The sequence below is a fragment of the Vigna radiata genome, chromosome 9 (assembly GCF_000741045.1).
Source record: "Vigna radiata var. radiata cultivar VC1973A chromosome 9, Vradiata_ver6, whole genome shotgun sequence".
Taxonomy (NCBI): Eukaryota; Viridiplantae; Streptophyta; class Magnoliopsida; order Fabales; family Fabaceae; genus Vigna; species Vigna radiata.
Window position 1 is genome coordinate 7,287,494 of NC_028359.1, and position 12,448 is coordinate 7,299,941.

At 33.7% G+C, this 12,448-nt stretch overlaps 1 protein-coding gene across 15 annotated transcripts; it reads left to right on the forward strand.

The window, feature by feature from the left end:
* Positions 1–363: 363 nt before the first annotated feature.
* On the forward strand, positions 364–10,645 carry LOC106774058 (RAP domain-containing protein, chloroplastic). Of its 15 annotated transcripts, none has more exons than XM_022786152.1 (11): positions 366–980; positions 2,491–4,319; positions 4,423–4,505; positions 5,007–6,887; positions 6,978–7,122; positions 7,561–7,652; positions 7,744–7,983; positions 9,109–9,158; positions 9,234–9,302; positions 9,590–9,653; positions 10,520–10,645. In XM_022786152.1, the coding sequence occupies exons 2-4, from the start codon at positions 2,498–2,500 to the stop codon at positions 5,112–5,114; spliced, it is 2,013 nt and encodes a 670-aa protein (XP_022641873.1). In that variant the 5' UTR covers positions 366–980; positions 2,491–2,497; the 3' UTR covers positions 5,115–6,887; positions 6,978–7,122; positions 7,561–7,652; positions 7,744–7,983; positions 9,109–9,158; positions 9,234–9,302; positions 9,590–9,653; positions 10,520–10,645. The 15 variants fall into 15 exon arrangements, with proteins under 15 accessions (XP_022641881.1, XP_014516361.1, XP_014516369.1 ...); XM_022786156.1 differs by having other exon boundaries at positions 7,744–7,812; XM_022786157.1 differs by having other exon boundaries at positions 7,744–7,812; positions 9,116–9,158.
* Positions 10,646–12,448: the final 1,803 nt, after the last annotated feature.

Below are 12,448 nucleotides of genomic sequence, written 5' to 3' on the forward strand. Positions count from 1 at the left end.
AAAAATAAAGAAAAGAATTTAATTTACAGAAAAATCATTAATGATTTGATAATAAAAAATCAAATACATTTAATATATAATTAATGTAAACTATTAATTTAAAATAAATTAAAAACGTAAAATTAAGACATTTACTTATTTCTTAAATAAATAGATCTTTCTCTTTGTCAATATCTATTATATATTATGTGATGTATGAATCAAACTTTATCCAATTTCTGAAAAACAGTGAATTATAGAAAAAAGAAAAAAACAAAAAAGCAATAATGAGATTTGATTTGAATGTCTCGGTGATTCTCATTGTGTCTTTGTTTTTGTTTCAAAGCTCAAATGGTTATGATTTTATCTCTGAAAATTGCAAGGAGGCCTCAAAAAGAGACCCAAGATTTATTAGGTATGATTTCTGTGTTGCATGACTTGAAGAAGTCTCTTCTAAATTACATTCACCACCCATCAACCTTAAAGATTTTGTGGGCATTTTACTTACATTCTCCAAAAACATTATTTCAAAGCTCTCGAATGAAATATTGGAATGATTGAAAGCATTGGGCGCTACTGCAGATTGAAGTTTGGAGGCCAGTGGGACGCTGCCGTTTTAAGGTCTGAAGCTGCTGCAAAGGAATTGGACCAGTACAATTGGGCTGTGGATTAGTAAAACGGTGCGTTTTGGCAGCTGGGTTTGGTTCTAATTAAGTGAAACGCAGCGTTTGACACGGCTGCAGCCTTGGGGAGTCTGGGCACGATAATTCATTTGGGGCAGAAGCTCTTTATCGAGCAATTGAGGAACAGAAAAAAAAAAGTACCCCTCGAGCTAGGGTTCAAAGGAGAAGAAGAACGGTTGATGCCACTGACCTGGAGCTGACCAGAGGTTCTGAGGAGCTGACCGGAGTTCAAGTTGATCGGAGGGCTTGAAGAAGAGATCAAACAGGCGAGGATTGGTGACCATCCGATTCAGAGAGCTAAACGATCAAGCGGCGAAGGTTTCTCATTTTCCAGATTTTCTTTCTATTTCATTTTCTGACCCTATAAAAGGGGCTTTTGTAAATAGAAACTTGGAGACTTTTTCAGATAGACTTTCACAGAGACATTTTCCAATTTTTACGTTTTTAGAGAGCGACGCGAGAGTTCTAGGGTTTTATCGCACTTCCGGTAGATTCAATTTCTCGTGTTTTTGCTCATTTCTTTTCGGTACATTCTTGTATTCTAGTTCTTGTTAATAAAATTTCTGTGATGTTTCTCTGTGTTGAGCAATTGATATTTTCTGTGTTGAATTTTTCTGTGTTCTGTGTTCTTGATCAATGATGTGTGAATCTGTTGTGTGTTTTGATCTGAAATCGAGTTGAACTCGTAACTTTGACATAGTACAGAGAGCGTGTATGACCGAGATGTCTTCTCGAGTCAGGGTGAGTTCAACAAGAGAAAATATTGTTTTAGTTTCTGTCATTTCATTTTAGTTAGAATTTTTGCATGTTTAAAAATAAACAGTAAGTGTTGATTGTGATGTTAGAGTTTTGGTATTGTTCTACATATTTTGATTTCATTCTGAATTGGAAAGTTGCAGTAGAGTTTTAATAAGTGTTAGTTACATTTAGAATAGTGAATTGTTTATGGAATTGGTTAGAAGATTGAATTAGAGTTGAAATTGTTGTGGTTCGATAGAGAGAGTATGCATTTGCACAAAACTTAATTACCCCAAAGAGGGTACAAATAGAAATAAATACTGTGCTGTAATGATCTTTGCATTTTGGATTCCAATTCATGAATCTAATCAATGATTTAGTGTGTGAGTACTATCTTTAGGTGTCCTAGATTCTGATTTAGTAATTCTTTATCCATTTATAGCATTTTCTAATTGCTTCAGGTTTTGAATTGATAATTTTTGTTTGATAGTTCTGATAATTGGATTTTACATTTTAATTTCTTAGATTTTAGGCCCTTCAATCATGATTCATTCCACTTTAATTTTTCAATTCATTCCATTATTCCTTAACTGTCCAGATTAGATTCATTCTTTAATTGTATCATTTCATTTAGTTCATGTCATTTAGCATTTAGATTTCCTAGCTTTTGTATTCAATGAAAATAGCATTGTTTGTTTTTGTTTCGTACCGTCTTTTCTTTACATTTTAGGTTTATTTGTAGTAGTTTAGATTTCTATTTCTTTTTCTTGTACTTCATTTTTTCTTTCTTTAAACAGATTTTAGTTTAGCTTTTCTTTCCCTTTTTAGTTTCAATTCTTTCATTTATCTTCTCCACCTTGCAGTAGATAATTAGTAAATAATAGAATAAAAAGCAAGACTAACTCTACATTTTGAAATTTAATTGTACCGAGTCCATGGATTGATACCTAGGTTGTCCCTATACTTCATTAGTGGGGAAACTTAGTTTGTTCTGATTTTAAGTGACAAAAATCAGTTTAAAACTTGTTCTTTTTTATTTTTTTGTTTAGTTGCATGGTCAAACCGATTTGGTTGAATTTGTTTTCTTCAGGTGACGTATGGAAGGGTTATGGAATTCCTTGGTTAACCAAAGTTGCTTAAAACCCTTTGGTTTCACTCCAAGACTTGGTTATACTTTCCCAGTGGTTACGACTAGAACTGGGAGTTTAAATCGAAAACCTGAATCCTGCACACTGAGAAGTAACTGCACACAATTGGGTAGAGACACTGGCGCTAGTTCCCAAAGGATTGGAGTTGAAGCACTGGATAATGGTGGTGATGGAGAGGAATCTAATGTGGAGTGGGAATCTGAGTTTCTTGGGGAAGTTGATCCGTTGGGTTACCGGGCTCCCTCTAAAAAAAGGGAAAAAGTGCAGAGGTCAAAGTTGCTTGAAGAAACTGATGAAATGGATTGGTGTGTGAGGGCGAGAAAGAAGGCCCTGAAATCAATTGAAGCAAGGGGCATGGGTCATCTGATTGAAGATTTGGTTACTGTTAAGAAGAAAAAGAAAGACAAGAAGAAGTTGGAAAGCAAGAAGAAAATAGTAAAGAAAATTGAGAATATAGAAGATCTTGACTTTAGCTTAGAGGACGAGTTCCCACAGCCTATCAAACCTCTGAATGATGTTGACGATCTGAAAAGGAGAGTGAGTATGTTTTCCAATGGAGTGTTTATAGAAAAGAAGGAAAAAGCAAAGGAGGAATTTGTCAGTAGGCTTTCTCAATTCTCTGGGCCATCTGATCATAGAAAAGAAGTCAATTTGAACAAAGCAATCACTGAAGCACAGACTGCAGATGATGTTTTAGATATAACATATGAAACAATTGTTGCAGTTGCAAAAGGCCTGAGCCCTTCTCCTCTGTCCCCCTTGAACATTGCCACTGCTCTTCATCGCATTGCTAAGAATATGGAGAAGGTTACTATGATGAGAACTCGAAGATTGGCTTTTGCTCGACAAAAAGAGATGTCTATGCTTGTCAGTGTTGCAATGACAGCCCTACCTGAGTGCTCTGCGCAAGGAATCTCGAACATATCTTGGGCACTGTCCAAAATTGGAGGTGAACTGCTTTATCTTTCAGAAATGGATAGAATTGCAGAGGTTGCGCTGACCAAGGTTGGGGATTTCAACTCCCAAAACATTGCTAATATAGCAGGTGCCTTTGCTGCAATGCAGCATTCTGCCCCTGATCTTTTCTCAGAGTTGTCGAAAAGGGCTTCAAACATAATTCACACTTTTCAAGAACAAGAGCTAGCTCAACTTTTATGGGCTTTTTCTTCGCTATATGAGCCAGCTGACCTTGTTTTTGATTCTTTAGATATAGTCTTCAAAGATAGTTGCCAATTGAGAGGTTGCACAAATGAAAAGACATCAAGTAATGATGAACAAATCAGTGTTGACAGAACTGGTGCCTCAAATGGATCTCTGAGCTCTCCTGTACTCACTTTAACGAGGGACCAGCTTGGGACAATAGCTTGGTCCTATGCAGTCTTTGGACAAATGGATAGGAGTTTCTTCTCTCATGTCTGGAAAACTCTCCGCAATTATGAGGAGCAAAGGGTTTCAGAGTTTTACAGGGAGGATATCATGTTTGCTTCTCAAGTTCATCTTGTAAACCAGTGCTTGAAGCTTGAATTCCCACATCTTCAGTTGTCATTATGTGGTGAGTTTGAGGAGAAAGTGGCCCTTGCTGTAAAAACTAAAAGGTTCAATCAGAAAATAACTTCATCATTTCAAAAAGAGGTTGGACGCCTACTCATAAGCACTGGTCTTGAATGGGTCAAAGAATATGTTGTGGATGGTTACACTTTGGATGCTGTGCTTGTTGATAAGAAGCTTGCTTTGGAGATTGATGGTCCAACTCACTTCTCGAGAAATACTGGTGTGTATTTGGTTTGTGTACGTCAAATTTGTAACCTTCTGTTCTATAAGATCTAGTTGAATCTTAGCTAATAAGTTTGTTATTTGATATCTCTGCCTATTAGGTGTTCCATTAGGACATACCATGTTAAAACGTCGATACATCACTGCTTGTGGTTGGAAAGTCGCTTCTGTATCCCATCTGGAGGTAAGATCTGTTATTTCATAGATCAAACATATCTCATCTACTTAAATTCCCTGGTATTTTTCTCATACAAAATTAAAAAAAGAAAAAACATATATCTGTGAAGCTGTCATAGTTTAACTCACATCTTTATTAGTTAGCACAAATGCGGGATACGAGACAAAGTATTGTTTGAAAAATATTATTCATAGCAATGTAAATGCCTTTTGGGATACTGTTGGAGTAATTATCTTCCAAATTGCACCTTGCAGAAACATTTTATCATAAACCTCTTGCATCTATATACACCTTTCATTATTCTAAATTTTGTTGAGGAATAACCGATCAAGTTCACCCCATATGCACCCTAAATTGTCATTTTGTGTATCAAAAACATATTACCTCTTTAACGCTCATTTCCAGGGTAGGACTTGTTCCTCAGCCAGACAATTTAAGTGTTTTTTTATTCATAGGATATTGATTTGTCACAAAAGAATTTATTGATGACAGTGTTCTTTCTTGCAGTGGGAGGAAACTCAAGGGGCGTTTGAACAAGTAGAGTACCTTAGGAACATCCTCAAAAATCATCTAGATGAGGGATACGCCGAAACTACTCTGACTGGTGTAAAGTGATTAGCCAATGCTGCTTGTCAAGTGTAAGGAGATATCAGATATGTATTTTTTACCAAGCTCCTCTGATAAATTTTAGTAAAGGGGGTTGTATATTTCTTAGAAATATTTCATTTCAAAAGCATAAATTCCATTTCTCCCCATTTTGTTTTGCATTAAAATCACTGTAGTCTCTAAGTTCAACACCAAAATGAATTTGCTTCATAATATTACACAAGATCAAATTTGACAATTGACAATTCTTAATCAATTTGCTATTCAAATTAACATTGCCTGTCATTTGGACCCTAGTATTACCAATTACCAAATTAATCTATTTCGTATATTTAGTCCTTTGGCAACAAAGGATAGCTAGACCATTGTGTTCATTGCAATTTTATAGAGATATTAAATATTAGACGAGAATATGTAATCAAGAAGTACCAGTGGTAGAATAGAACCCTGCCACGGTTTAGACTCAGATTCGTTTCCTGTCTAGTGCACATTCAAAAGAGCTTTGATGAAAAATTCTGTCCAATTTGTGGGTCAATTGTTGGTCATCGCACTTAGGTCAATGAAGATAATGTTTCTGAGCTCTCTTATTTTTTTTTCTTCTTGAATTCTCTTTTTCTCATGCACACAACTCTGACAATATCTCAGGTCACAGTCAAAAGATAATCCATGTTTCTGGAGTGCAACTTCTCCATACCAAACACTATTATAACATTGCAGAAATCTATCATAAGACGATCTTTTATTTTGTCTTGATGTTGCTTGAGATTTTCCATGGTTAAACATATTTTCTAGCAGGCCATTATTTCTTTACTTGGTAGGGGATATAATTGTTGTCATAATGACACAATGGTGCCTACCAAATTCCAGAACACTAGCATACATTACTTTCAATTTTGTTATAGCTTGAAGCATGGGAGGAAAGGATTGGCTTTGAATTAACCCTTTAACTTCGTTTACGTTTAAGCCTAAGTAAAATTAGTTCCATAGTTTGATTGGGTTAAAGAAGAATATAAAAGAAGTGAAAAATATTATTTCAGAGTGGTTATTAGGAAACAAAGGAAGAAGCGACTTAAAGCTTTTGCTTAAATATATTTAGTACCTCAAATTTTGGGACAATTTTTATTTCAGTCCCTCAATTTAAATTTTGTAGTTTTTAGACCCTCTATTGGAAAAAATGTTATATTTTTGCTTCTTTTTAGTCTTTCAAACTCATTTGGGATGACTAAAGACAATATTTCGTGAATTTGAAATACTACCATCGGCAAATTTTAAATTAGGGAACAAAAACTAAAACTACTCTAAATTTGTGAGATTAAAAATAGGATTTTATTAGTTTTGGGTACCTTCAATATTAATTTGTTTTGAAATTGGCACCACAAAAATTTATTTAGTATTTTTTATGCTTAACATTTAATCGATATATAAATTTGATTTTTGTAGTAACTTTATGTAATCATCCAAAATCATTATTTGCAAGTATGTTGGTTTTTGGAGTTCAAGATTGCGATGTTAACACCATTTATGCAAAATATCTAGAAAAATTACTATCTAAACCGACTTTATTTTGTTAACACCTCCCTACTATTGGGTTTATTTTAGTCCTTTATCTATTGTAATATATGTTAGTCTATCGTTAGAACAGTCTATTGCACAATGACCAATGCCTAGCCATGCTCATAAAATGACCTACTTGTATCTACTAAAATCTACACTCCTCTGCATTACCATTGTTGTTTCTCTTGGCTCTTCCATTTGCGTCTATGAGCTTAGATTACAACTAAGGTAAGAACTGGATCTCTCCATTTTTATATTTGTATTATGTTATTATATTTTTCTTCAATATTTTATCACGTTCTCTTGTTTTGTAACAAGTGAATCGGTTTAGTATTGGTCCTTCATTATATTTTCCCCGTCAATTTTGCTTCTTCCACGGACCGTTGGACTGCCAATCTATTGCACCCCTGATGGCAAACCTGCAGTCGCTCTCACTTTCTCACGTGCCAATGCTCTCACCCTTGTAGGTTCTCTTCCTTCAGCTCTCAAGTAAAGCTTCTGCCTACTGAATTTTTTTCATTGATGTTATTTTGTTTGTTTGTTTTGTTTTGTTTTTTTTTTCCTGTTCTGTTGGATGCTCTACCCATGCACTAGAAGCATCCATCTTACCAAATTCCGAACTTTATTGTTGCTTTTAATTATATTCTTTCAATTTCAATAACGCACGTGAATTCATTGAAACCTGATCATGAACATCATTTCATGAAGTGGGCTCATTCAGTTTCGATGCTATGCTAAGAAACTGAATCTGCTGTGTTTTTATTCATTGTATTCTGATATTTCAATTGAATTTTTATGGTGTTTAATAAAATAGGTAATTTGGGAGGTGGTTACATTTGTGAATTGAAACGTAATATCTGATATTGATATATGGTTTTGGCCTGGGTTTTGCATAATATAGCCCTCTCTCTGCGCTGATAATGGGTAAAAAGCTAAAAAGGAACCAAAGTTTGCTGTTGTGAAAAAGGTTGTCACTTCCAGGAAAATCTATAGGTTAGGTTTTTCTTTCTCTCACCGAATGCTGATTCCTTCATTGTTCTTGGTTTTGTTCTATTATCAATTCTTGAAATCCTATCTAATTCAGCTACAAAGAAGATGTTTTGAACTCAAAAGAAAAATCTTATGAAGGAAAAGTTACCCAGAGACAAATAAGGTTCGATTCTCACTCCTGGGCCCCTCGCCCTCACCCCCTTTTAATTGGTTCTGAATTTATTGCTTTCTCCCTTTCTCCGTTGGTTTGAATTTGTATTATTTAGTCCTAGTCATTCTGCGGCAATTTCCGTACCGGATTTTGGTGGATACCAATTTCTAAATCCAGATTAGAGTGAGTGTGCTTTGTTTTGCCTTAATATATACCTTTTGTTTCTCTCTTTCAATTAAACAAATGATCATTCTGGTTATACATACGCAATTTTCCATGGAATACACAGTTCAAATTTGCAGTATGTGATATGTCTACAACTGTATGTGGATAGCATGCGCTAATGCATATGACGTTCATGATCTAACACTAACACTATTACGAGATAAAAATACTAAAGCATTTCAGCTACGTATGGCAGATTTTTGTAGTGTCTGTCTGTTTCTCACACAATCTTTTATCAAATTCTCTTTAGATCTGTAGGGGCTCAGGTACAAATTTGAATAAATCACCTAAGGAATAACATCCCTTTAAACAAATTTACGAAGGTTGTCTCTTAATCTAGTAGAGGAAAGAAGTTATATTACTATCTATTTATTTGTCCCTTTTATGCATAACATGATTGCCAAGGATCCTCAATTTGAGAGAATACTAATAAGTGTACCTATGCTGACAACGGCCTTGTTTAGAGTTTTACTCAGGTGTCTTTTTTTGAGCTAAATTCCAGAAGCACCTGGTAGCAATTTGATTACTGATAAATGGATTTTCAGGCTGGATGAGAAATAGTCTATTTACTGTTCTTTTTACTTGAATTACGATCATGAGGAATGGAAAAGCAAATTTTCATTTATTTTTTGTTCAATAGTGAAGGCAAGGGCCTTCATAATAAGATGATGGTAAATTTTTCTGACCCTTGTAAATTTCCTACCATTTGGGATTGTGATATTTTTAAATCTCAACAGTATATGGTCATCTACATCAGTAAACAAATGATTATTTCTACACTGAGATGTAAATTGAATAATTGGTAGTAATAACATATCTTTATATCTGCTCTCCAGTGTTGTGATTTGGAACTATGAAAAATATAGCAATTTTTTTTATCACAATATTGAATTCATAACCAAGACATAGATATCAGTGAGGATTACTCTCTTCATTCTTTATGGTAATGGAACTCCCCCAAATCCTTTGGTTTTGCAATGTATATTCAATAATCATTTAAGTGAACCATTTTGTTAATTAAAACACATTTGCTGCTTATTTATTATTGTGTTCCCCCATTTATTTATGCAAACTATTTTCTAGGAAACAGGCACAAGTGCTAATTGTTGCAACATGTGATCGGGACTTGAAGAGTAGAATTCGAAGCTAAAGTCATTTTTTACTTTTCATGTTTGTTTTGTTTTGATATTTGGATTTCTGTATTACAGATTCCTGGTGTTCCAATAATGTTCATTGCTAAATACAGATGCTCTATTGAGAACCAACAATTGGTGGAGGTACATACTCTTTAGTGAAATTTATAACACGCTTAACTACAAATTTTTGAACTTAGTTACCCAAATTTGCTTAGCTGTTTTAAATAGACTATATTAATTAAGCTTCATTGACGTTTGTTCGTCAACTCCAAAGCTGTTTCGTAAATACACAACATATTTGACAATTTTGAACAATGAAACGTTCACGATGACTTTTGAAATCAACACGTTATTGTGTAGAGCATTGTGTAAACCAAAAGCTGGGTGCTTTACTTTGAGATGTTGAGTTGTTGGTTCATTTTTTCCAGGAAAGTTCCATCATGCATCAATTGCAAGAAGACTTTTTGTGATGACACAATGGTACTGACTTTAGTAAGTTCCCTTTTAATTTGGATGCACATGCCAACGAATAAATGTGTCATAATAACTCTTTTGAAAAGAAGGAATATATATTCTCTTTTAGATTTAATTTAGTTTCAAGATCATAATAAATTATATATTTTTAATTGAGTTATTATTATTATTATGGTAATCTAAATATTAAATTTTGGTATATTTTAATTACAAAATAAATCATAAAATCCTAAATCATCCATTGGGGCTCCATATTTAATCACATCTTACATGCACAAATCCCAAACTAATACCAAAACTTTTATTAAAAAATTTACAATAATCTCATTCTCAAACAAAAGAACACAATTATGTTAATAGGATCTCACAATCCGAAAAGATAGAATTACATAATAAATCATTATAGTATAATTAATCACTCGTTTTGGGTGCTCATACCCCTTAAAACATGTATAGTATAATTATAGCGTGACTCTTGTCTCTTTACTCATCATTCTCATAAACATTTACACATGACACATTTTCGCTCATTCTCTTATCCCGAACCAAGGATATGGAACACTCCCATATGGTTAATCTGGTTTACCATATAATTTACTTATAAGGCAAGAAATTGAACAATCTCCTATTTATATGCTGACAAGTGATCTAGGATTGAGTTTCTGGAGGCTAAGTCCAAGTCATGGTAGTCTTCTTTTTTTCTCATTTTTAACAGTCTAACTTTTTTATTGTTTATAAATATAATTTTATTTTTTCACTAGGTGCAATTAAATAATTTAATTATACGAAGTAAATAAGCGTGTTATTTTTTATTTTATGAAACAAAATGATGTACATTTTTTGGTTTAGTTCCTAAGCTAATTTGGAAAGTGCTTGATATGTAGGTGAATGAAGAACAGAAAAAGGTTGTACAAAAATAGGGCCATACGAAAGTTTAGAATAAGGATGGCAAAAAAACTTGTACCCTCATGTATCTATGGGTAAAATGTAGATACGGGAATTTCTTACCTGTAAGTAAGAGTTACTCACAGGTAGCAGATATTTTAATATTCGTTTGTTAATGGGTCAAGTTTGGGTATAATACTATTTGTACTTACGGATATTTATTATTCGTTTGAATGATGATATTATAATTTTATCTCATTAGTTTCTTTTTTTAACGGTTTAATTTTTAGTAAAAATGGGTCAAAGCCTAAATTTTTTTTAGGGTTTTCTTCTTCAAATCAGAATAAGGAAAAAAAGTTGCTCCCATTCCTTCCCATCTGCAAGCTGCCGTCAAATCCTAAGGAGTTGTCCCATTCCTTCCCATCTACCTGTAGGCTGCTGTCAAAACCCTAAATCTTACTTCTTTTTCTCCATACACCCTCATTTCACTAGCATTGTTGTCACATAAGAAAAGAAGAAAATGAAGTTTAACCCTAGGTGAACGACTCCACCATCAATATCGACATTCATGGCGAGAGGTGGCGGCATGGAGTGTCGAATGCCCAGCGTGAGTGTTGGCGAAGGGCGACCTGCTTGGATCGTGCTAGTGGAAAGACGTCCCATGGAACAGTGAAGCTTCTCTCATGTGCGTGAACGGAGGAATGAAGGAGGGACCTACTGTGACTGGCAACGATTTGGGCCAGTCGGAGGAGAATGCAACGCTACTAGGTGGATTGAGGACAGTCGGCTACTGCAAGTGAAGGAGGGGACAACTGCTCTCTTTGAACTGAAAACCTTAGGGTTTGTGAGTTCTAAATAATAAAGGATTATAGAGTCTTGGCCTAGAATTTGGGCTTGGTAATGCATAGATTGTTGGAAAACGAGTATCCTCGAGTTTTTTTTATGTGGATATCCGGCGAGTAGTGGGACAGATAACGGATACAGTTGTTTACATGCTCATCGGGTTGCGGGTAGACAATATTTGTGCTCGACCTGATCCGTTGCTATCCCTAGTCTGGAAAAAAGGTGCTTGGTGTTTGGTGTTTTTTCTTTTTCTTTCAAGAATAAGTTTCTAAGAAAATGAATTAAAAATAAGGTTTAAATCATTTTTTGGTCCTTAAGTTAAGTTTTGATGTTTAGTTTAGTCATCACTTTTAAAAATGTCACCTTTAGTTCTTATGATATGAAGAATGTATCAAATCAGTTTTTTCTGTTAACAAATCACAAGTTTTTCATTAAGTGATTTGTTGTTCATAACACTTTCCGACCAATCACAAAGTATTGGATACCTAGGTACGAAAACTTGTGATTTGTTGTTCATTAAGGGCTGTCATGAGGACGATACATTTTTCATATCATAAGGACCAAAAGGTTGACATTTTTAAAAGCGGAGACTAAAGTGAACATCAAAACTTAACTTAGGAATCAAAAAATGATTTAAACCTAAGGTGTATTGTTTAGTCATAAATTATTATTTTTAATTTAAATTCATTTTCTTTTAAAATTTGGAAACAAGATTAATAAATATTACTGAAGAACATTTTCTAAATGTTAAATTTTAAAACATATAAAAAAAATTCTTGTTTTCAAATTTTAAGGAAACTAATTGCTTTTTATAATGTACCAAACACCACAATCACGTCCACCCAATATTAAAATTTTCACGTTCAATAAAATTCGTACGTAAATAATTAAATACTAAAAAGCTATGAAAGTAATCATTATATTTACAAAGCACTTTATCTTATAATGTATTTTAATTTTAATAAATACTTTTATTAATTTGCATAGTCAATATTTTAATAGTATTCATGTTTTTTNTTTTTCATTTTTGAAATAAACACATCANAAAAGAGTTTTTTTTTTTTTTTTTTTTTTTTCATTTTTNT